General features: G+C 35.9%; 1 protein-coding gene across 2 annotated transcripts in view; it reads left to right on the forward strand.

Moving 5' to 3' along the window:
• Positions 1-27,525, forward strand: part of phactr3b (phosphatase and actin regulator 3b) — a 90,130-nt gene that overhangs the window by 58,874 nt on the left and 3,731 nt on the right. For both annotated transcript variants that reach the window (XM_030134181.1, XM_030134182.1), the window contains exon 9: positions 23,782-23,837. In XM_030134181.1, the coding sequence (XP_029990041.1) occupies positions 23,782-23,837 (56 nt within the window). The remainder of the gene's footprint in view (positions 1-23,781; positions 23,838-27,525) is intronic.

Raw genomic sequence — 27,525 nt, forward strand, 5'->3', positions numbered from 1 at the left:
AATGACTGCAATAAAATGGTTTCTATTTGTAGAAGAACAAGATACACATTGAACATCGGTGTAGTCTATGGCCATTTTAACTCAGGGAACAGATATGTGGTAGCTATCAGAATACTTTATTAATCCCAGGGGGAGATTATTGGGTGTTACATTGGCTCTATTCACATATAATAAAAGATAGCAAGAAAGAAATTATCAATGCAACAAAAAAGTTGGAAAGTTGTAAAAAATAATGGTAAACACAATTTTTTTTAAAACGGAAGCGTAAGTACAAAAAGAAAAAATAGGAATAATAATTTTTCTTTCCAGTATATATGCAAATATGTTTTTTTATGTCTTATATCTAAACCAACTCACATGCTTAGCTTTACTTGAGCTAAATGATTTTTCTGTACATTATACACATACTGTAGCCATCTACAATACCCATTAATAGAATCTGAACTGTAAAATCACCTTTAACCCTTTAACCCCTGAGCCAAGCTGCCAGGTAAAAGTTGCTGCTGTGGATTGTCATCTGTTTCAGTGTCATAAAAGCTGCTGTGGGTATGTGCTTGTGTTCCTTTTCTGCAGTGGTTTTGTTTTACTGTGTGTGTTAGGGTCAAAACAGGGTGGAATAACAGAAAAAGACAGAGAGAAATTAAAGTTTGACAGGTTTGGACTAAATAAGGCACTCAGAATGTACATCAATAAGAGATTTAAGATGTTGGACATGAACTGTGAACTGGAACACACTGAACAACAAGGATTTGAGTTTTGGCCCAATACTTTTTGTTTTGGTACTTTTTTTTTTCTAAATCAGTCCAGCTGCTTTTTGACACCAGGTTGAACTCCAAAAAGCAGTTACACGGTCAAAACTCAGTTAAAAAAAAAAAAAAAAAGGAAAATCACTACAACACTGCAAACAACAGTAAAAACAAAGGAAGGAACAAGGAACAAGGAAAATGGTGTAAAAAGAAATGCCTAAACCGTCTATCTTTATAGTGAGTTGGTCTCACTCACTGTTCTGTGTTTTACTCCTCATTACACAGTTGGTGTGAACTGAGCATGCTCAGATGTCTATGGAAAGAACAATGTCTATTGTATCCGCGTATTTTGAAAATTTTCCTATTGAGCAAACGGGTGAATTTTTATGAATATTTGAAATAAATCATACATTCAGAATGCTCACCACAGACACGTCAGGGGTTAAAGGGTTAAAAGAAAAATCACTTTCCATTTAAGGGTGTCCCATGTGTCCAAAATGCTTTGTTATAACATCTTAAAAGTAATGATAAGACAACGCCATATTTGTTCAACTATGAAATGATTTAACATAACTATAAACTACTTCATCACACTGTATTATTTCTCCTTTTATTTTTGAGCCAAAAAGAAACAAAAACAAATGAGCCGACACACGAGTTAAAAACAGAAGACAAACTCCAGCAGTGACTAAGGAAAACCTCCCACGTGGAAACTGATTTGCCAAATCTCACTTGTCCAAATGTCACTAAATATGGCTCCAAAGTGTGATTTGTGATACAGGGATATAAATAATCCAGCTGGGCCAAGATATTAAAACCTGATTTTCTTCAGTGTTTTATGATTTTAATGGATTGTTTTGTGGCTACATGAACTGAAGACAAAACATTACTCCGAAATACTCTACTAAAACCACATGCGATATGTGACCAGAGAAACAGTCACAGTTAATATATAACAAGAAAAAAAAACTGTTGAGCAACAAAGGAATAATCATGATTTAGGCTTTTTTTGTATTATTATTATTTGAAAAATCAATACAAATACATTCACATCAATTTCTACAAAGCGTTTACAAGATGCTTTTCTAGTGTTTTTACATATTAATATCATTCGTGTAACAAAAAAACTTTTTTTTTTTGGGGGGGGGGGGGGGGGGGCTTATTGTCCATGCGACACTTCAAAAAGAAAATGAATAAATACATGAGAACTAAAAACACATCCAGGTCAGTAAATTTAGTCCAAATCTTATTTAGGTGTAAAAAAGTAATACAATATTTAACACTCAGTTTGAGATTGAACTATGAGGAACATGCAGCTTCTCATTCTTCTACAAACACTTTTTATTTGTATTTTGTTGTGACACTACAGAACAATCTGCTGCAAAAGTGACTTCTCATGATTTTTAGAGTCTTAACATCACATTAAAAATGACTCTACAGAAATAAAGGGTGACTTTGATATGAGAACGACATATTGAATATGATCCATGTTGTAAATGCTTGGAAATTCAGATAAGGCTCATCACCTGATCTGAAATGTTCTCGGATAAACTGAGAGAAACCTAACAGATGGCTGTGAAAACCAAAAGTATTTGTGAGGCTCAATGAAGAGAGCAGCTTCTGCAAAACGCCAACAGGCATGAGAATAGTCTTAACCCATAAAGACCCAAACCTCCACTGTCTACTGATGTAAACTTTTTAATACCTGTTGATCCTCTAATCCTATCAATACCTGTAAATAATTGGTGTAAAATACAGTTTGTCATCTTTTCATGGTCATCAGATATGACCCATCTGGCTCAGTAGTTACAGTAGAAACACCGTCATCTTCTACAACATTGATTCACCAGTAAAACCCATAGAGTTAGATCAATGACAGTGGATGGACACACTGGGTTTATGTTCAGTTAATGATAGATTTTGATTGTAAAGTAAAATTTTCTTCAGTTTTCGCTGTTTGTAATATAATAACCCTCAACTGTACTTGAGCTTTTATGAACATCTACATGATCAGTGAATTAAATATTGGAAAATACATGATTTCCCTCAGTATATCCTCATACATTCACTTACGGTAATGTGCAATAGCCCTGCAAAAGGTGAACCATGTGCAATAAGTCATGCAATAATCTTCTGTTCTGCAATAGCAATATTTATCAAAAATAAAAATGCACTATTTATATATAGACTTGAGTTCATAGATATACATACTGATAAAACTGTAAATATTATGTCTATTCATATTTTATGTCTGTTTTTTATATTTTATTTTACTTATTATATAAAAATTTATAATAGTAAGATTAGTAAGTTAGAATAGTAAGTTTTTGTAATTTGTTATTTACTCTGTTTTCTTTAGTATTGTTGCACTGACTGGAGCAGCACTCCTACTTTCATTGCACACACAATGACAGTCGTGTCATTCTCTTGTCTTCTCTTCTCTTGTCTTCTCTTGTCTTCTCTTCTCTTCTCACTGAAAATGATAAATACAGAGGATAATATTACAATAAATGGTGATAAATCACTTTTTTTTAAAAAAAAGTTAAATGCAGAGAAAAATTCAACTGGGAACTGTCACATACTGGTTGTGTATGGGTTAAATCTGCCTCTAATGGTGCATTTGGTGGGTTGGCCTTATTTCTATTCCTGCTCTGATGCAACACAGCCATTCTATTGGCATGCTGAATTGATTTGCGTACATTAGTGAAGCGTCCGCTGCAGCAGAATGCAGAGCAGTGGGCCGGGCCGGGACAGCAGAAGGGAACCCTCGCTTTCTAAATTTAGCTCCCATCGGCCAAATACTGCAGCAGCAGCCATAATCGATGTCCTCTCTACGTCAGAGCTGGGCTCCCATCCCTGCTGAGGAGGAGATTGGCTTTTCTCTCCTATGTTCCCCTCTGATTGAACCATCCACGCTCACCCGGGGCTGTTCACAGTTTACTGCAATGAGCTCCATTTCAAACATGCAGCCTCAGCTGACTGCCTTCCACCAGGACGCCGTTATATAAAAGAGGCTCCTTTATTACACCACTGGGATCATAACAGAACCCACCCATAACACCCATAACCCCCATGACCCTTTGTAAAGCTGTGAGAGGACACTGATTCAGGTTCCACATTCATCCCAATATGATCTCAAACATAATAACCTAGAAATAATGACAATTCCAAATGTTTCTCTCTTATAGTGTGAAAAAAGCTAAATTACATTTTGAAAATGTTTATGTCTATAAGGTCTCCTTTAAAGGAAATGTGAATAACAAACAACCTGAATTTTTTTTAATGAAAAATCAGTGGAATTTAATGAATATTCTGCCTCAGTTTATCATTTCTATATGTACATTACAACTTACAGATCACAGTGGATCTACAAATACACAAAACATTTAATAACAGGCAGAATATTGGTAAAAATTCACTTGTTCACATTTGTTCATGTTATTCACATTTTTTGTGAAAGGATAGTTTGTACATGTCAACATTTTCATATAATTTTACTTTTTTAGACTCAAACAGAGACAAAAATTGGTAGTTGTCATTATATGTATGTTAAAATGATAGTATTTTAGTGGTCTGACCCACTTTAGATCATATTGGTCTGAATGTAGAACCTGAACTTAAATGAATGTTAATATCTTCAGTGTCATTTTTGCTTTAACAAATTCATCCCACAGACCAGATTGGACCCTTTGGTGAGCTGGTTTTGGCCCGCAGACCGCATGTTTGACATCCCTGACGTATCTGATGAAAGAAAGCGACAAAACCTTAGATTCCCAGTAGAAACGTGTGGTTGTTATTTTTAAATGCAGCAGAAATTGCAGCTCTTCTTTTACAGTTACTGTCCTGCAAAAGCTAAACATTTCCATTTAATCTGACTTAAATGCATCTTCTAACCTTTTTGTACCGTCACTACTTTATTAGTTAATGCTTAATGTTACTAGCAATATTGCATGTTTCCTGACCTACAACTATTTTCATGGCAACTTCCAAATGAATCTTTCTCCACATTAAACCTTTTCTAAGTCATTTATTATAACATTATCCCCTGCATTTTGCATTTTTCAATGAAAATCAGATATTCTCCTATATTTAATGTACTGATCATGTAGATGTTTATTAAAACTCAGAGTAAATTCAGAGGTTATTCTATCAGAACAGAAAAAACAGAGGAAAAAGTGATGTTTTCTGCAAAACCTATCATTAACTGAACATAAAAACAAGTTTCTACAACCCCTCTTATTTATCCAACTACATGAGTTTTACTGGTGAATCAATAAAGACTTCTTTATTTCATCGTTTGTAGCTGTGATGGCTGTGAAAACGGACTGAGAGTTTAGATCTGAGTCTGTTTTTTGAGTGTGACTGAACAGATTGGAAGGATAATTATACGCATATATTTTTTGGCAGCAGAGCTACACTAGAGGGAAAACTGCCCACTCAGTGTATTAAGCCAAAGCACTGGTTGTTGCAGTGAAACCCACTAAAGTCACCATAACAATGAGACCAAATAGTAAATACTGTAAAGCTGCAGCTCATTTAGTGCTTACTGATGGATTAGACATTCTGAACAAATTCTGTTGGAATGTTAAGCTGAGGTCTGAACAAGATCTTCCATGTTTGTTTACATGTTACATAAAATGGACCAGCACCTCGTCTATATCATAATCTCCAAAAAACACCCACCACAGTGTAACTGATCTCATGGAGTCTCAGTTTAACACTATGGTGCAGTGTTGGATACGATACAACATGCAGCAGCAGAAATGACTGTACTGTTCTATTCTATGGTCCATTAGGTCTGACTCAGTGGCAGAACCCCTGCAGAGCTATTTTATAAAAGACCAAAGGTTAAAGGTCAACTCACTTTAAACAGAGCCAAAGACCCAAGCATTCTAGTGTCACCCATGGGATATAACACGAGTCAATGAGTGGAAAGAAAAACATGTTTTGATCCTGATTGAATTGCGTTACCATTCCCACATATTGTGATCCACATAGAATAATTGCCTAAGTCATACACTGTATGGACAAAAGTATGTGGACACATTGAATTCAGGTATTTCTTTTCTAACAGGGGTCTGGGATACAAAACAATAATGACAAACATCAGAATATAGTTTCATATTGGGATAAATATCATTGCATTGGTTAGTTTGGTTTAAATTGTTATCTTTGCTTCCAAAATGCCTTGGAGATGGTTTTTACTTAATTTATCTCAACGTTGACTTTTTTTTTTTTAAATCCATGACTATGATTTTAAATGTTCTACCTCTAAATGTTAAAAATATTTTTTAATATGTAAATAATTTTCTGCTACAACTAACCATGTACTTTCTTCATATCTCACTAAGGAAGAAAAATCTCCCATTAAACTTTGAGGAAAAATTGATGTTTATAAACTATATGGACATAAATATTGGGACACATGTCTACAGCTGTAAGATGTCCTGTTCATGATGATTTGACATAGAAACATCAATATTAATAATCAATATGATATTTATCCCAATATAAAACTATATTATAACATTTGTCATTTTTGTTTCCCAGACCCCTGTTACAAAAAACAAACACCTGAATTAGATTCAGAAAATTGAGTTAAATATTTAAGAGGTTTTCATTCTAATCCAAATTCTAGTAGAAATAAAGTGAAGAAATTGATATTAAATTTAGTTGTATCAAGATGCATGAATGTGTAGATGTTTCTCATTTACAAGACAGAAATGTGATTATTTTATGAGTGACAATGATAAAATGCAAGGTCTAATGTTTTTCACAAGCACCTGATTCTCTTGTTGTTTCATGCAACACTGAATTCACTTCATGTGAATTTTATACACATGCGATATGACTTCACATCTACTGCATGACTTTTATGTTTGTTTTTTTTCTAATTGAGAATCCAATGCATAAAGTGCAAAAAATTTGCATTTCTGATAAAATTCAACCTATCGGTGTTTCTAAGCAGATTACCTAGTCTGATTTTACAGTCTAGACGTGTAGCACATGATGCAATGTAAAGCTGTTTACAGATTATAGCTGACATAACATCTTCAATAGGAGGTTTGTGGACTCATGGATCTGCTCTGAACCACATTCTTGGAGATTTCAGTTCTGTCTGTAGGAGGGAACCTCCTCTGCTCATTAGGGTTTTCGACTGTTTCTGCCACTGCTTGTGCGTCATTGAAATGTCTGCATGAGTCAAACTCGGTCTACATTTTTGTTGCTTTTGGGTTCATATATGGCAGGTCGTGACAGGGCAAAGATGAGCAGTGGAAGGGACACATACATGTGGAAGTGGGGCGGCGACGGGAGCCCACTCACTGTTCCCCTCTGAGGCACCAATAATTGGATATTTGTGGCACATAGAGCCATTTCTGCTGACACCACAGCTCAGTGTGTGAAACGGGACAGAGACGAACCACAGCTGCTGTCCAGGACCGCTATAAATAACCCAGTATTGCATTGGCAACACAGCAGCTGACTGCAAGACAGCAATATTAGCATCCAGGAATCCCAGTGGTGTGAGTTAAAGAACAGCGCATCCATGACTTTAGAGTCTCTGAGCTGAGAATGTGCAACCCCAAGTCAGAAAAAGTAAATAAATAAAATAGTTAATTATTTTTGACTAATGAAAACGATGCAACAAAACTTTATGTGACCTTTAAGCCTCATGAATCGCATTGTTTTTTTCAAATTAAGCAGCTTGATTTGACTTATTCTTGCAAAATATTCTAATAAAAAAACTGAAGACACCCAATGACAAAGCATTTCAGGTATATTTTTGTCCTGTTTTTCCTGCAAACATGTCTTAAAGGGGTGATATTTTGCTTTTTTTAAATGGAATTATGCATTTTCAAACATTTCCCTGTGGTCTACATAAACTGCGGATACTATGCTTGGGTCTGAATTCTTCATTAATTCAACTCCACAGGTCCATCTTCAACCCTATTTCTGAGTAATGACACCAGAAAGGTGGTTTTGAGCGCTGGCCCTTTAAATGCACATGAGCCACTTCATGCTCCACCCCCTCCAGGTTGTTGGCTGTGCTGCTCTGTCCTGTTCAACCAACAACTGAACATTTATGTAATCGGCTCGAAGTTTGGACACATTTTCAGTACGGACTACAACCGATAAACAATTATGTCGTACTCAGAGAAATTTTCGTCGGAAGTCTGAACCTTATATGGGCAAATGTCACGACGTAACTAGTTATAGACACAACAAATTAGGAAGGAATTAAAACAGGTTGTAGAAATCCACTCGATTTTTGCCAAAATGAATATAAAGATAGCTTTGCAGCACCTGGAGGGTTTAAATTCAAACTTTTTGAACCATTAGGGTCCTAATACACAAATAAATGAATCAAAGGCTAATAAAAGTGGGTTTAGCAAAATAAGACCCCTTTAAGATAAAATTAAAAGACGTTGTTGCCGTTTGTTAATCCATGTTTCAGACAAAATTGTGACAGTTCTAAACTTGTTTGTTGGATTCCAAACAGATCTTTAGTTTGGCTACTGACAACATAAACTGAACAGAAAACAGGTGATTTGTGGTTTTACTGTGGCTGTTTTCAGTCTGAAAACAGAGCTAAGCTAACAGAGCTATAATGTAAACTATCAGCTGATGCAGCACCTGGATATTATAAGACACAGTGTTATTTTGAACGACTGTTAAAATAAGCGTCTTTGAGTTTTAGTTGGAAGAAGAAAACTTGATGACTCCATAATACAGATGTGTGGACACAATGAAATTTATCCTTTATTCAGTGACTGATACAGTCTGTGGATACCAAGGGTTGATTTGTGGGTGGTTTTGGAAGTGCGAGTGTGCTCTGGTTCTGCTAAAAGCTACTTACGTATATACCTGTAAAATCAATACTGTCATTAGTTTCATTTGCTCATCTACATTTCTCTTTTTTAGCTGATAAATGAAGTGCAAAGGTATGAATAAACAAAAGTTCGAGCAGGTACATCATCTCCTCTGTCTCCTAAAGTGTCCTCACAGCAGGATCTTTCATCAGCATATTATTTGAGCTGTATTCATTCAACACAAAGACCGTTTCCAGGCAACCAAGGCTGTCAGATGGCGGCCGGCTGCTCTTTGCTGTGGAGCTGTACAGAATTTTTCCACTTTCATAATCCTCTTCAAATGACATGAAATATTAATGCAGCCTCCACTCGGGCTTCCCTCCTTTCAATTTTTATCCCTCCTGCAGGCAAGGAAACTCCTGGAAACGTCTGAGTTTTCACAGCTGTTCTGACAAAGATGGAGCACGAAAACTGAATTGGTTAAGAATGATATATACAACAAAAAAATAAAAGAGAAGAGTAACAGAAGAGTGCGTCATGTGTCCTCCAGAGGAAAAGGAAAGTGGGCGTCCGGACTTCGATTATGTCTGTGACTTGAATTGTGTTTTAGCCTGGAGATGTTTGGAAAATTAAAATAAATGGCATGAGTTTAACATTTTTATTTATTTAGTTTAGTTTGAGAAGATCTACACTTGAAATGGAAATGCTGCAGCTGTAAAAGGTTACAGTAAAATTTCCACAAAAGCCTCCAAAACCATCTTATTAGGAGCTATCGTAACTTTCTGACACGTAGGCGCCGTTTTTAGTTATGATACACTCGGCATCAATGAAAACTTTACACTTGATTTTTAATTGTGGGAGCTAAATAATTATATTTTTTCAAATCCAATCTGATTTGGGCTGTTTACATGAGGTAAGTATCTGGGAAAACTGAGATTTTTTCTTTGTTTGTGCTTATTGTTTACACGACAATGATGGCCACACCCACCGAAAACAATGGTTTCTAAAAATTCCAGTCAAAGTGGAAATTTCGGCAAATCTCTGTTTTCGTGTTTGCATGTAAACAGAGGGAAATGGAGATTTAGGGCAGATGTCAGTTTTTGATGGAAATCCGTTTGCATGGAAGTAACATTTTGTTGTGATTCTTTTCAGGTTTCTGATTAGTTAATGGTACTTGATCATCTCACCACACTGCCATCTACAAGCTTGGCATGCTCTTGATGGTGTAGATGTACAGGGCCGTGTAAACCATAATTTTTCTGTAAAATGATCATGTGTGCGCAAGGTTTTTTTTGTTTAAATGGAGAGGAGGAAATATTGTCTTGGTCATTTTAAAAGTGTGTTCAATCTTGTGTGACATTGCATATCTGAGGACGATCTTGATTCTTTTGTGGATGTGAGGTTTCCTCCTGTGGGCGGTCCTTAAGGCTCCAGTGGGTGGTCCTTAAGTCTCTCCTATCGCTTGTATTGGAGGGGGGGGGTCTACTGGTCCATTTATAAATAGAGTCTATTATGGTAAAGTTAGAGCCTCGGGTCCAAACAGGAAACACGTCACTTGACTGTTCACTAAACGGCCGAAAACATGTTTAAACTCCCCTTGAATGTAGATTATACACAGTACTCAGGGCCTGTATCATGTATAGCTCCTTTATTTAAATATTTGTGTTTTTGTAAAATTATTTTATGTAACTCCTATCGTCTTCCACCACTGGTTAAAAGTAGTTGATTTCCTGAAATGATCACTTGTGTAAAGGATAAACCACAACATCACCCATTATATTTCAGACAGTCTTCGTACAGCGTTGCTATATCATTACCTGTCCTGTAGGTGTCATGGTTTAGTAGATGTTTCATGTTGTCATACTCATTTTCATTCCACCTCTACCCATTGCTCGAAGTGCGACCATGTTCCCAGGTAGCTAAGGGTTAATAAATGGAGGCGTCTTGGTTTCACATGTTGGTCTTTTTGTTGAGATAAGCCTCTTCGGTCTTTATTTGTACCTTTTTATATCGAGCAGCATCACAGCTGGGCATCAGTCCAACTACACGACTAGAGCTGGCACTTACTGTGAAACAGTTGGAGAGACGTAAGCACCAAATGACACAGGCTGCACATATATGGCATGAAGCAAAATCCACAAATTACATGTTGTCACCACCACGGACCATCCTATTCCCACATACAGTAATTAATGGAACACAATGGCTTTTTTTGGCGGGATCTTGCTGCGAGTACCTCCTAATTGAAATGTCAAAAGTCTCAAAGCCTCTGCACCCACGCACTGAACGTTGGTTGTTTTTTTCTCTTCTCTCTAACCCTCAGTCGTCAAAGAAAGCAAATTGTGAGCGCATTTGTTCTCCACAATCGACCTCCAACCTCAGCTTGAATCCACTAACACAGGGCTGTCAAACTCATTTTAGTTCCGGTTCCACATTCAGCCCAGTATGATCTCAAATGGGTCAGACCAGTAATATAATAACATAATAACTTAAAAATAGTGACAACTCCAAATTTCTCTTTGTTCTAGTGCAAAAAAATGAAATTACAGTATGAAAATGTTAACATTTATAAACTATCCTTAAACAAAACATGTGAAGGACCTGAAATTTCTGGAGAAAAATAAGTGCAATTTTAACAATATTAACCTTCGCTTTTTATTTACACATGTATTTTATAACTTAGACATAACAGTGGATTTACTCCTGCAGCACTAACAGCTGCAGGAGAGGAACTGTACCGATGCCACATTAGGTTCAGATTAGTAAATAGAATTGTCACATATGTGGCTCATTCTATTTGCCGTCACTGCTACGTGTGTTTTTCACTATAAATGGGCACGTATCGTACAATGAATCATTCTGTTTACATGTGCATTAATATTCCACTGTAATTCCAGATATGACAACAGCATATTCTGCTTGGATTTTCCAAATTAGCCTTTATTAATGAGGCTGCATTTTCAGAATAAGACATGACATACAGAGATATTCTGGTTGTACTATTCAGACACTGAGCCTGTTTACATGCACACCAATACTTAGATCATTGTCCGATATCTGAAATGATCAGATTATTCAAGAGGTCATGCAAACAGTATAATGTGATCTGTTTTATCAGATAACAGCAGTAATCTGATTATAAGAAATCAGATTAACACACCTGGAAATTGCAAAATTCAGCGGATAATATTATAATAAATGGTGATAAATTATTTAGGAAAGGTTAAATAGAGAGGAACATTCATTTCGGAACTCACACATAAGTCACACTGGGTCCTTATGGGTTAAACCAAAAAATCTGAATGAATGAACGAATGAATAAATAAATAAATAAATAAATAAGTAAATAAATAAAATTTAGTTCCAAGACCCATAAAGGAGGACAAATCACATGAGTAAAATACAGAGACTGAATTAATTTCCCTAGGGGGATAATAAAGCGAGTTAACATTTAACCTTTTAAATAAACAGAACTGACCTCAGGCCAATACAAAGTAACTTAAAAAAAACAGCTGATCTAAAACAAAGAGACGTAACAGAACTCAACCGATCAGTCCAGTCAAGCACAAAACACTTAACATTAACTGTCTGTTGTGTGTTTGATAGTTATTTGTCGCTAATGTGAAGTTTCCAAATAAAAGCAAAAGGAACACCCAAAATATGCCCTAAATATCACCGCAGCAGGGGGAAAAAACTATTGTAAAACCATGTTTTCTATAATATATATATATACATATATATATATATATATATATATATATATATATATATATATACTATATATACTGTCCGTTTTGTTGGGTTAGAGGTTGTATGTGCTGTGTTTGTCTCTGAGTAGAGGTTAGGCTGATGGAACAACCCAGATAAGAGAGTGACAGTGGATGGAGGCAAACATATCTACAGGACCAGCACAGAGCTAACGAAGTGTACAGATCATTAAAGGTTCAACTCTGGAAGAAAACTGGGTCTTTGCATTTTACCCATTCCAATAGACACAGCACCTAGCATTAGCATTAGCATTAGTATTAGTAACTCAGCACAGAAAACCTGATGTCCACGATATAAGAATATATACGTTTGGATATATGTGTGAAAAGTTGAGGAAGAGATGCATGACCTAATGAAAAAAAGCCCACATTTCCAGTTGGAAGAAGAAAAACACCTGCTTTTAAACATCATGAAAGACCTGAATATCATGCAGAGATCACAGCATCATCTTTATGAAGAAGGAGGTTGAAGGAATGGAAGAGAAAAGTCTTAGATTAATGAGAGGATGCACAGCAGTATTTAAAGTGGACTATTATGTTACATTAGCCATGGTAGTATGAATATGACCTGGAATAACAGCAGAAACTGGACTATTTGTTGCACATATCTTCTGTTGGTCTGCTCCTTTTCTATCTGCTGCATTGATCCTGGCTTTTCCATTTGACTGCGAGAGTGTTCATTATGCAAAGAGAATCAGAAATTGATTTTTAAATAGGTTTCATCTACTACGTTAGCTAATGGATGTCCATCGTTTCAGGTAATCAATGACTGTACAGTAAAGTCAGGACAGTTGGGGAACTTTGACAGAAAAAGATACTCAGCGCAGATGCAGACTCTGCAACATAACAGACGTGAACGGTGGATTAAAACAAACCTGGGCCTATGCACCAGGACAATAGAGAACCAGACATGATCCTCATTCATGATTCTTCCTGAAATAAAGGCCACAATCAAATGGCCAGACAAAGAAGTGATTACTGTTCTTTTGCTTTATCTCTGAATAGGCACTTTTCCACCATAACAACTTTTAATTTACAAAGAACTTTGGTACATTTCCACCAAAATTACCAAATAGAAAACTGCCTCGATCCCAAAAAAGTTCTTAAAAGGGTGTTGGACTATTAAGATTCCTTGGAATTCTGGGGGGCAGGGCTGTGTGCTAAAGAACGCTGATTGGTGGAGCACACTTCCACGTTCCACCATACCATACCATACCATACCAACTTTATTTATAATGCACTTTAAGAACTTTACAGCTGGCCAAAGTGCCATACACGAAACATAAAACAAGGGATTAAATAAGTAAATAAGTAAGTAAAAACAGTGATAACATAGGATGCAAAGTAGGCTAAGAACAACAAAATACAACCATCATAAAAACAAAGGCAAATTAAAATCTGATAAAAACAGCATAAAAAAAAAAAAGAAAAACATGTCAGTCATTGATTAAAAGCCAATGAGAAAAAGTGCATTCCACATTTACGTTCACCCACTACAGCCGATGTGCGGTTGCAAACTTTATTTAAAATCACCACAACTCTGCAAACAACAGTAAAAACAAAAAACAAGGAAAATGGGGTAAAAAAAAAAAAAGGTTCAAACTGTCCATTTTTATAGCAAGTCGCTCTCCCTTGCTGATCTGGGTTTTACCCCCATTCCACAGGTGTGCAGGGGGTGCACTGAGCATGCTCAGATGTCTATGGAAAGAACAAGGTCTATTCTATCAGCATGTTTGGAAATTTTTCCTATTGAGTAAATGGTTGAATTGTTATGAATATTTGAAATAAATCATACATTCAGAACGGTCACCAGACACGTCAGGGGCTAAAGGGTTAAAAGATGAAAATACTTGACCTAATACCAGAGGTAGACATTCAGGTCAGCACTTAAACTGAGTTACATAAATGCAGATCCTCTGGGAGGCTACGATTAAAAAACATTCCTTTAATTAGTCCTGGCAACCGGCCTCCAACTGCACCCCCTCCCCTCCCCACCGTCACCCCCCCTCCACATGCAAGTGAACGTGGTGCCCCTGTCCCCAGGCTCTTCCACCAAAGGGAATGAGCGAGGATTCAAGGATTAGGGCACACCTCAGTGGGCAGTAGCATGGCCGCCGCCCGGCCTGTGGCGCCTGACTCATCCCATTCTCCTCCACGTTTTCATGGGCTGACATTCCCATCAGCCCTTGCTCTTACAGGCGGCTCATTGCTTTGACATGCTGGTGAGTTCTCCAACAAACGAGGAACTTTTACCTCTGACCAAGTTAGAGTGGGTGAAGCTCAAAGCACTGCAGGAGTCTGTGACTAAAGGCCCATTAGGACTGTTTGGAAAAATAGAAACAAGCTGACTCACTTGCGCTTTTATGCCAGGTTTTCCTCTCTTTTTTGGGAGGGAGGGGGGATTTTGTTTTTGCCTTCATTCTGCACCTTAATCTTTTAACCCATAAAGACCCAGAGCTACTTTTGTGTCAGTTCCCAAATTATTGTTTCTCTTTATTTAACATTTCTTATGCGATTTATCACCAGTTATCATAATATTATCCTCTGTATTTTGCATTTTTTCAGTGAAAATCAAATATTTTCCTGTATTTGATTTACTGATCATGTACTTTAATCATCATGCTGAGATTACATTTGAGGGTTATTATAACAAAAAGAGAGAAAACTGAAGAAAAAGTGACCTTTTTAGTAAAACATATCATTAAATGAACATAAACCAAATGTGTGTTAGGTCTTTGAGAGTTAAATGGACAACAGTGCTGTTAAATTTACATTTGGAACTTTTGCTTTTGTACAAAACAAGATCATTTTCCCCTTAAAATAAACAAAAAAAAATGCAAAATCTGCTGTTTATATGGAAGGAATGTGTGATTTTTACATTGATAAAGTCTGCAAAAGTCACCAAACAACTGATGTAAATGACATTTATAGAGAATATGACCTTCCTTCCAAGTCAACTACATATATATCCCCACCAAAATTGACTTTTTCTTTGCAAAATCTATCATTAACTGAACATAAACCCAGTGTGTCCATCCACTGTCATTGATCCAACTCTATGGGTTTTACTGGTGAATCAGTGTTGTAGAAGATGACAGTGTTTCCATGGTAACTACAGAGCCTCTGAACGTCCAAATGGGTCATATCTGATGACCATGAAAAGGTGACAAACTGTATTTTACACCAATTATTTACATGTATTGATAGGATTAGTGGATCAACAGGTATTAAACAGTTACATCAGTAGATGCTTTTTTTTGGTCACTGGTGTATATTTGGGTCTTTATGGGTTAATATAAAATACATCAGAGTGGGTTTGTAGCTGCTTTGATCCTGGCTGTGCAGCGAAGCAAATGCTATTGACATAAATGTTTCCTGCTGCAGAAAACACATCCTACTACATCTCTGCTCCATTTAACACATTGACTCCTCTGAGCTTCCAGTATTTCCATGTATATCACTGCTTTTTTCTTTGCCCGGAGTGGTTCCAGTCAGCAGGACACTGGGCTTATTTTGGAAACACTGTAAAGACGCCAATACTTAATGGCTTAAAAAGGATTTCCACCTTCTCTTCCTCTAGTTACTTTAATCACACAAGACAATAGTTAAAGTATGTAGGTTTTCTAAGATTCTGCTTTTGGATGTTGTAGAACAGGGGTGTCAAACATGCGGCACGTGGGCCAAAACCGGTCCGCCAAAGGTTCCATTTCAGGACAATTTAAGATAATTTTGCAAAGTGTAAAAATTACACGGAAGATTTTAACAATCAAAGTTGTCAAAGTCATTTTAGTTCAGGGTCCACATTCAGACCAATATGATCTCAAATAAAATAATAACCTAATAGCCTATAAATAATGACTCCAAATTTTCTTCTTGGTTTAATGTGAAAAAAACATTACATTATGCCTATAAATGCTAAATAACAACTCCAAATTTTTCTCTGTGTTTTAGTGCAAAAAAAACCCCATTAAATTAGAAAATATTTACATTAACAAACTATCCTTTGACAAAATGTGAATAACTAAATATGTTTTTGCCTTTGTTGATCTGATCTATAATGTACATGTAGAAATGCTAAATTGAGGCATAATATTGTTAAAATTGCACTTATTTTTCTTAAGAAAAATTTTTCAGATTATTCACATTTTTTGTTTGGATTGTTTGTAAATAAGTAATTTTTTTGCGAGAAAATTTTGGTAGTTGGAGAAATGGAGTTGTCTTTATTTATATCCTGTATATATCCTTTATATTTTGTATATATTTCTTTCATTTGTAGTATACAGTTAAAGATAGATAGATAGATAGATAGATAGATAGATAGATAGATAGATAGATAGATAGATAGATAGATAGATAGATAGATAGATAGATAGATAGATAGATAGATAGATAGATAGATAGATAGATAGATAGATAGATAGATAGATAGATAGATAGATCACATGTGCAATAGAAACCATGTAGAATGAAATGCCATTGAATGACTCAAACACACTGTAAAAAATAAATACAGTTGTCAAATGTTCAATCTCAATAAAAGCACTTTATGATATAAAAAATGCTCTGCGCATATGATTACTATAAAATACTGTTTTAAAAGTCTAACATCTGTTTAAAATTCTATTCTAGCAGTGGATTTTTAGTGTGTTTAGCATTTTAGTATTTCTTATTTTTTGTATATTGTCAATACTTTTCATTATGTATGTGTGTGTGAATGTGTGTGTGTGTGTGTGTGTGTGTGTGTGTGTGTGTGTGTGTGTGTGTGTGTGGATGTGTGTGTGTGTATATATAGTGTTCAGTATAATTTTGTGTGATATTTTTATACAGTCTCTTTACACTTCAAGTGTTTTTGCTGCTAAATTGATTTTCAGTGTTCTTCTAGTGACAATAAAGACCTATTCTATTCTATTCTATTCTATTAATAGGTTATCATTATTATATATTATTTTACCGGTGTGGCCCGGTTGAGATCATATTGGATTGGATGTGGCCCCCGAAAGAAAATGAGTTTGACAGCCCTTTTGTAGAAGAGGACAGGAGGTTCTCTAGAGGTAATTTGGATATTTTAGAGGTGATTCCAGATCACCCTGGTGTGAACCCAGACTCCCACTCATTCATTTAATGGATAAGAAGGGGGGTGTCACATCCAGGGAAAGAAATTACATAATGTACTGACCATTGTCATGTCTCTGGGTTCCTGGTTCAGCTGATCTGTACAACAGCTGATGTAATTTTCTACTGTGGACCGTTCGCACTGCTGCTGTGAATCGTCTCCCAACACTTGGACTGTGTCTGTCACTCATCAGCTTCATTACAATAGAGGATTGTACAAACACTCCAGTAGCTTCAGTAGAGTCGTGACAATTATGCGAATATTTATTCAGGAGACGGGGTTGTATTTAGCAACAGTTTGTATCATGTTCTAAATGAGGCGCGTTCACTGCTACAACCATCTGAACTATCTGAACCATCTGCCACCAGGGCTGTTGGATTGGACTGCACACCTAGAAGCACCAGGATTTAGCAGATTTGAGACTGTTTTCTTTTTAGACAAGACTATAATTTTAAAGGCCCATTCATGTTAAATACTCATATGTATACAGAAGCAGCGTTCTGATCGTCCTCTGAATTCATTACGTCTGTATTTCTGTCCATCCTCTGGGAGTTTGCAGATGTGAACCCAAGCAGAGAATATGTTGCTGCACCATCAGTAACCACAGGGGGTAGCGTTGAGATTTGAGGAGAGTAATTTCCAGAAATGATGGAATTTTTCGAAGAGTGACTGTGTGAGTTCGTGAAAAACTACCAATGTATTTATGGCAACGATCCTCAACAATATCAACATTATTATCTACATTAGTAAAATGTCCTCTATCGGCACCATGTTTGTTATTATTGACTTTCCTCTTCTTCTTCGTCTTCTTGGTATTTGTCCAGTATGTTAAATTCAGAGCGCCGCCCTCTCGTGGGCCGATTGACAAATATTCATTCCAAGGTAATGGACACAACTGAGTATGAAGGCTGTGACGTTTGACGGCGTTTGAAACAGTAAAACGAGCATTAATGGGCCTTCATCTGGACCAAAACTAGAACAACCACTGGATCGTCACATTCTTCTAAATTCAAACCAAAACCCCTTCAGTGCAGTGAATCTGTGCATTTTGCTGCATTTACTGAGGTGTGTTACTTCAGGTGTTCCAAACAGGATCATCCAGTCAAGGCATCTCAGACAGTAGAACAGTGCCTGTGGGTTGATAATAGTCTGAGATAGGACTTTACACAGAGGTAACTGTCTTATCTGTACCACAGTGACTGTTGAGCAGAAAGAGATGAGATTACAGTGTTTGGTTAAAATGTAATCAACCTGGAATGTACATTTCCATATGCTGGATATAGCACCTCACTGGATGATGTAACTATGATGAGATGATGCACTATTTTTATAAACCTGTTCATACACATACATGCTGTTGTTCACATATTATTCATATTTTATGTCTAGTTTTATTTTATTTGACTTTTAGTTCTATTCTTATTTTACTTTTTGTAAAATTTTATATTCCATTTTCTTATTTTACTGTTTAGTTTTTGTAATTTTATATTTGCTCTATTCTCATTTTCTACTTTTTTTTTATTCAAATTGTTGCGCTGACTGGAGTAGCACTCACACTATGACAATTTTTTTAATTTTTTTTTTTTTCCTTTATTTAACCACAAAGTCCCATTGAGATTAGAAATCTCTTTTGCAAGGGAGACCAGGCCAAGGTAGCAGCCATGCAAAGTCCAAACAACAGAAAACACATACATGATACACAATGAATAAATGAATAAACCACAATAACAACTAATCAGCCATAATGGCATCAAGAAAAACAGTGACATTCCTCCTTCACTGCATTCTCCATGATACTTTTAAAATAATGTACTATTCTATTCTATCCTATTCTATTCTATTCTAACGTTAAATGTTAAGATGCGAGCTGATCCTGTTAATAAATTAAATTACCATTATCTTAATAAAAATATTTTCAGAGCTTTAGAGCTTATTTTGTGGACATTGTTAAATAAAGCACAAAATGTTTCAGAGTTTGAATCTAGTTGATTTTACTCTAGACATTTAACCCTTTATCACACATTTATATTCTACCATGTATTTGTGTTTTTGGACAATAAATAATCAGTAGATGGACAAAAGGAGAAACAAATGTAACATGGCTGGTGTCTGTTAAACTGATGGAAATTTACAAAATTAGAACTAAAAGATGAAATCAGAGACAAAAACTGTGTATTTTTATCTTGATACATGTTGTCACGTCTTTTACAGTGACTTGTCCTGTTACATCTTTTCACTGTTTTCATGTTGTTGCAGCCAAAACTCAGCCTTTAAATTGGAAAGAAATTATTATTTGATATTTATTATCACAATTATCGATATCAGCTGTTTGGTTTGTGACTATTTAACCTCAAAACAGGTGACATTCCCATCAGTGTCTGCTGTGTTGTGTGTCCAGTGTTTATTAGTTAATATCAGCTCGATAACAGATTAAAATAAAATGGTGAAAACTTATGTAAACATCATCTGGTTTTCAGGCTAATGTTTTTTTCAACATAATCTACAACATTCAGAGCCATGTCTTAGCATCATTTCCTCTTTGCTAGCAGGCGTTTTACTTTGCGGAAACATGCCTGTGTTGACAGCTGTGTGGCAAATATAGTGTCAGTGAGTTTGTTGGGTGTGGGGTGAAGACTCATCCTGGAAAGTCATGTGAGGAATCTGAAAAGCTCAGGTGATGTGGAATGCTGACTCAGACTGAATGCACATAGCGCTCTGTTTCCACACAGATAACAGACAGAGCCTCATTAGTTAATCAGCAGGAAAAACACAAGGAACTGATTGGGAAAATAATCAATACATGTGACCTTTGACATATAGATAGGCTTTTCAAGGAATTTAAAGGCTGAAGTAAGTACAATCTGATAAAGTTAATGTCAGAAAAACAGAAAAATAACAGAATATTGTCTCCAGTTTTACCTGTCGTCAATATTATTAGGGACAGATTAATAAGGGCAACAGTATTTCATTAAAAACACAAAAATCTGTTGTTACATCCATTTGTTTTATCTGTTCTTGGCTTAATTACAGGTTTTTAATAAATGACAACGATGCACCTTAATTCAGTCAATAGGAATTTGTCATATTTCATGTGATTATACTTTGATTAACCCAAAACTGTTTGTTTTTTCTCTGCATCTAACCTTTCCCAAGTGATTTATCAACATTTATTATAATATTATTCTTTGGATATATATATATATATGTATAGTACAAAAGGAAGATAAGAATATAGTGAAGTTAAATAAAATATATTAAAAAAATACACATAAAATATAAATAGACACAATATTTACAGTATTAATAGAATGTAACAGTATGTATGTCTATGAGTAGTATTAACACAGGGTTCCTACATGTCCTGGAAAACCTGAAAAACCTGGAAAATGATTGACCAATTTTCCTAAAGTGAGAGAAAAGGTCAAATCTTCTGGAAACTGTTAAGTTCCTCCCCCTGCCTTGTGACCCTATGTGTCTAAACTGAAAATGAAACAAAGGACATTCAGTGATTTATTGAAAATATACAAATATTTTTAGAAGTGCAGGAGAGAAGGTAAGAGAGAAGAGAAAGTTGAGTTGGGAATTGTCCAGTTGAACATTTTAAGTCCAGTTTGTTTGGCCAATGAAGCACTATACTGTAATCTGAGGGTGTGTTTGCGTTATTCTATGATACATTTGTCATAATTAGATTTCCTAAATAAATTATAGCCATAGACTGCACATCATATGTCTGAGTAATAAACATAGAAACAATCTGGGTAAATGCAAGTTAAAACTGTAAAAAAGAGCATTTCCATAGAATGAGCTCCTCACTGCATCAGTTAACCCTTTAACCCCTGAGCCAAGATTCCAGGTAAAGGTGCTGCTGTGAAGTGTCGTCTGTTTCAGGTTCATAAAAGCTGCTGTGAGTATGTGCTTGTGTTCCTTTTCTTCAGTGGTTTTGCTTTACTGTGTGTTTTAGGGTCAAAACAGGTGGAATAACAGAACAAGACAAAGAGAAGAAATGAAGTTTGACAGGTTTAGACTAAATAAGGCACTCAGAATGTACATCAATAAGTGATTTAGGATGTTGAACATGAACTGTGAACTGGAACACACTGAACAACAAGGATTTGAATTTGGGCCCAGTAGTTTTTCTTTTGGCTCTTTTTTTCTAAATCAGTCCAGCTGTTTTTTGACACCTGGTTGAACTCCAAAAACCAGTTACACGGTCAAAATTTAGTAAAAACACAGTAAAGAACATATAAAGGAAAATCACCACAACACTGCAAACAACAGTTAAAACAAAAAATGACAAGAAAAACTGTAAAGAAAAAAAAAAAAAAAAAAAGCCCAAACAGTCTTTTTTTTTTATAATGAGTCTGCCTCATTCACTGCTCTGTATTTTACCCCCCATTCCTCAGGCGACAGGGGGTGCACTGAGCATGCTCAGATGTCTATGGAAAGCACAAGGTCTCATCTAGTGGCATGTTTTAAAATTTTCCTATTGAGCAAATGATTGAATTTTTAAGAATATTTAAAATAAATCATACATTCAGAATGCTCACCACAGACACGTCAGGGGTTAAAGGGTTAAAAATATAGTAGTATTTTCATTTTGATGTGTTTCGGTGTGTGTGTGTTGTGCTTACTGGATGTATTTATGAGTGAGAAGTATGTAGTATGAATGTTATTGTGGGGGGGTTTTTTATGTGGGGGGCATTTGCAATTTCGTTGCATTTATTATGCAATGACAAAAAAAGCTTCTATTCTACAGGGTGGGGAAGCAAAATTTACAATGAACATTTAGTTGTTTTTTCTCAGCAGGCACTACGTCAATTGTTTTGAAACCAAACATATATTGATGTCATAATCATACCTAACACTATTATCCATACCTTTTCACAAACTTTTGCCCATATGAGTAATCAGGAAAGCAAACGTCAAAGAGTGTGTGATTTGCTGAATGCACTCGTCACACCAAAGGAGATTTCAAAAATAGTTGGAGTGTCCATAAAGACTGTTTATAATGGAAAGAAGAGAATGACTATGAGCAGAACTATTACAAGAAAGTCTGGAAGATACTATTAAAGAAGAATGGGAGAAGTTGTCACCCGAATATTTGAGGAACACTTGCGCAAGTTTCAGGAAGCGTGTGAAGGCAGTTATTGAGAAAGAAGGAGGACACATAGAATAAAAACATTTTTCTATTATGTAAATTTTCTTGTGGCAAATAAATTCTCATGACTTTCAATAAACTAATTGGTCATACACTGTCTTTCAATCCCTGCCTCAAAATATTGTAAATTTTGCTTCCCCACCCTGTATTCTATTCTTTTCTATTCTATTCTATTCTATTCTATTCTATTCTAACAAAAAACAAACAAACATTGTTTCGAGCTGAAACAAATTCAAATTTAAGTAACTTTCCAATGGATGGATTTTATATTTTACTTACTACAGAATATTGTTGATTTCTTTGCATAAATTCAACATGTGCACAATAAAATGCTGCAGAAATGGCCCAAATTGCTGCAGGAAATAAAGCAGAATTTCCCCTAAACATAACCTCCGCTCACGAGGACATATGTTCTGTTCATTATAATCTCATGATCCATCTGTTTCTCAATGATTTTTTTTTTTCTTTCAAATAAAGTCCATATTTTGAGATTACATTGGGATTATCAGGGAGGCCAATCAAACAGGAGGTGCTTGAGGAGGTTTTATCTGCCTGGTTACACCTCCTCAGCGCCTAGTGTGTGTGTGTGTGTGTGTGTGTGTGTGTGTGTGTGTGTGTGTGTGTGTGTGCGTAACGGAGGGAATCTCCTCCTCGGTCCCACCCCTTCACAGTAGAACTGAGCGCATGTGGTGAAAAGGAGGGAGGCTGCGCTGCGCCTCTCACTCATCCACACCACGGCTCAGTGCGCAGAGCATCCTCCAACACCGAACACACAACGCGCCTGGAGCTCAACTTTTACGCAGCGTCTGGAAAATTAAATCCAAAAGCTGATTTTTAACAGGAAACCTTCCCTTTAAAAAAAAAAAAAAAAAATCCATTAACCAGGCTTTGACGCGTGATTCCAAGCGCGCAATCGGACTTTCTTTCCCGATGTGGAGCTTTAAATGTCATAACAACCGAATCAGTTTGGACTCGAGGTGGGACGCGGTGTTTGCGCTTTGGATGTGCGGAACTTGGCGCTCTGCACACCGGCTCAAACACCCAATGTGCTAGTATTAGTAAAAGACTTTTATAAAAGGACTTTACGCGTAAGGAGGAGCGACAAAGAAAAGAAATCCGGGGGAAACGCAAACAGGCAGCGCAGGAACGATATGGTCCAGAACGTAATTTTGGTGTTTTTCCGCAGGAGACTGAGCCAGAGGCCGGCGGTGGAGGAGCTGGAGAGCCGGAACATCCTCAAACGTAAGTGTGGATGCATGGACAGAAGGTTGGGTTACTGAAGTGTCTGTAACTGTGATGGGGTCTGGACTCATTTTACGCATATATTGTCTCCTTCAAATTAACAAAGCAACAAATACATACATTATCTTTCCAAAAATTCTATTAGATTTTAATGCAATTGACTACATTACACCACTTTACTCATTTCATTAATCGGATTTGTGGCCCATATTCTTCTTATTAATAATATTCTCAAACTATTTTTAGAGCTGGTTATAACTTGAATGACTGAAAATGAATGATTACAAAATTAATAAGCATTTTCACCATCTGCAAGAGATTATTTGCCATGAAAAAGCAACGATGCATGACAAAAAAAAAAGTAATAATGAAAGGTAACAAAAGTAAAAAAAAAAAAAAAAAAAGTAGTTGAAATAAATTCAAATAACTAAAATAAGAATTAATATTATATTAAGACAATTACAAATAGGATAAAGGAGGTTTGAGATCTTTTTATCATGGCTAAAAGGCACAAGTGTATTAAGTTTGTTTGAATTTTTTAAGATAAAAATGTCAAACTATTCCAAATCTTTAGCACATATTGGATGTAACATCTACGTTTTGAAATTCATCAGTACATGAACCGATACTGTAACAAAAATACCAAAACAATACTATTCACATACCAGTATTAGTTTTATTACTGGTTACTGTGTCATTTATGTATTATTATAAATGAATATCAAGTTTTTAGGTTTTATGATCCAACTTTCAGAAACATCTTTATTTGCCAAATACATGAACACATACAAAGAATTTCTTACTGGTAGATGGTGTCTAATTGTCTTGTAAAATATAAATACAAAATATAATAAAAATGTTAGAAAAAGAAAACTCAAGACACAGTATCCATTGTCCATTATTGTCAATTGTTAAACAACCAGCACCATGAAATTCTTGTGATTAAGTTTTATAATTAAATATCAGAATGTTAAAAATCTCTGAAATGTCATAACTTAATAATAGATTAAATACAGTCGTGTCACTTTAACCCATAAAGACCCAAACGTCCACCTTTAACCAAAAGCATCTACTGATCTAAACTGTTTAATACCTGTTGATCCACTAATCCTGTCAATACATGTAAATAACTGGTGTAAAATACAGTTTGTCATTTTTTCATGGTCATCAGATATGACCCATTTGAATGTTCAGAGGCTCTGTAGTTACCATGGAAACACAGTCATCTTCTACAACATTGACTCACCAGTAAAACCCATGGAGTTGGATCAGTGACAGTGGATGGAGACACTGGGTTTATGTTCAGTTAATGATAGATTTTGCTGAAAAAGTTATTTTTTTGGGATTTACATGTGGTTGAGTTTGAAGGAAAGTCATATTCTGAATAAATGTCATTTACATCAGTAGTTTGGTGGCTTTTGCAGATTGCATCAATGTAAAAATCCCACATTCCTTCCATATAAACAGCAGATTTTTAGCTTCTTTTTTTTGGGGGGGGGGGGGGGGATTATCTTGTTTTGTACAAAAGCAAAAGTTCCAAATGTAAATTTAATAGCATTGTTGTTAATTTAACCCTCAAAGACCTAAATACCAGAAATGAAAACAATCCCCTGATCTGTAATGTTTAATAGTAATAATGAAATAATAAAAACCCATGGATTTTGACAAATGGCAGTGGATGGAGACAGTTGTTTTATGATCAGTTATTAACAGATTTGCTGAAAAAGTCGCTTATATCAGTTTTCTCTGTTTTGATATAATAACCTTGGAATTCACTCTGAGTTTTCATGAACATCTACATGACCAGCTAATTAAATATAGAGAAAAATACATGAGTCACATTGAAAAATACAAAATACAGAGGATAATATTACAATAAATGGTGATAAATCACTTAATCCTTTATAGTTCACTCAGAAATATTCTGAAATTCAAAATTTCAACTTCATTGTGTCATCAGAGGACATAAGATTTTATCACTTTTGTGAAATTTAAAAAAAAAATTGTATTGTTATGTAGAAAATCAAGGTCAATGAAGTTACCATATTTAGTTTCTTTCCCATATGTGGCAAAATAAAAAAAATCCAAGAAGTATATATAAAAAAAATAGAAGAAAAACACATGTAAGGTGGAAGGAACTTCCCCTTTAGAACATTAGACCAACATCAGTGCTGATCCAGACCCCTGTCCACATCCACATTATCCCTTTGAACATCATTCCTTACATTAGTACCGTTACTTCATGGTACCTAACAAAGCAGGTACACTCACTGTTCATGCAGAGGTGGACCTTACAGACCCTGTAGACCACATTGGACCTAAGATTGTTGTCTCACCATCCTCATTGGAACTGGTGCCGTCACTGTCTTGTAATGAGAATGTGTGCGGAAAAGACCAAAAATAGTCACTTGACTGATAAATAGAGAGAAAAAATCATTTAGGAACTACCATAAAAGTAACAATGGGTCTTAATCGGTTAATGTTGTTTTATCTTTCCCACACATTTACACTATTAAAACTCATGTGTGATGACGACACCGTTTCATTCCAAAACCTGGCTTTCCGCTGGGACTGATTGTAACACTACAAACCCACTAAACTGAGCTTCTGCTTCCCTGCTGAGCTGCAAAAACCAGAGCACATTATGAAACAGCCGGGCTTCAAGTCCCACATTTGTCCCGGACCGAGTCGTCTCGGCAAAGAGCGGCCACCTGTGAGGTCCATGCAGCTGTCGGCCTCATCTCTGACCCCCCACCCCGTCCCGCCTCAGGAGCAAGTGTTCAACCTAAACTCAACCCTTAACCACCACGACATGAACTCTGACCAACCCGCATACGACGAGAGCCGCCACAACAAGACCCCCCCCCCCCAAAAAAAAAAAAAACAACAACCTGGAGTATTGAATAACTGCATGTTCCTGTTCTGCTACATTCATCCACAGATGGAGTGAAATGCATTCTGGGTAACAGGTGCCAGCCTCGTTTTAATCTGTCAAAACTAGTTCAACAGCGCCAACATTTTTCAGAATGAAAAGGGTCTGAGATTAGTGACATCTACTGATGTTTCTGCTGTGTCTAATGAAGGCCGATCCTGTTAGATCCTGTTCATCTGTCTGCATCTGCCATCGAACTCCCATCAAGGGTTTTTAAGTCAATCCTGTCCCGAACTCACTTAAGAGAATCAATTGTAAGGAGGATCAGACCATCACACCGTCCTGTAATCAAAGCACAGGAGTTATATTTAGCCCCAGTATTCTCCTCAATATTCCCGTTTTTAATAATGAGATGTTGTTCAACACGCTTGAATGTTCGTATCGTTATCCGCATATCATAATAATAATAATGATACACTACATGGACAAAAGTATTGGGACATGTTGAATTCAGGTCTTTCTTTTCTAGCAGGGGTCTGAGACACAAAACAATATCATAAATAAATATTATTGCATTGGTTAGTTTGGTTTAAATTATTATCTTTGCTTCCAAAATGCCTCAGGGATGGTTTTGACTTAATTTCTCTCAAAATTGATTTCTTTTTTTTTTATCCATGATTATGATTTTAAATGTTCTACCTCTAAATTTCTAAAATATTTTTCATGCTCTGACTGCAATTGATAATTTCTTTTACCACAACTAACCATCAACTTTCTTCACATGTCACTGAGGAAGAAAAATTTTCCATTAATCCT

This window comes from Sphaeramia orbicularis, chromosome 5 (assembly GCF_902148855.1).
Source record: "Sphaeramia orbicularis chromosome 5, fSphaOr1.1, whole genome shotgun sequence".
NCBI lineage: Eukaryota > Metazoa > Chordata > Actinopteri > Kurtiformes > Apogonidae > Sphaeramia > Sphaeramia orbicularis.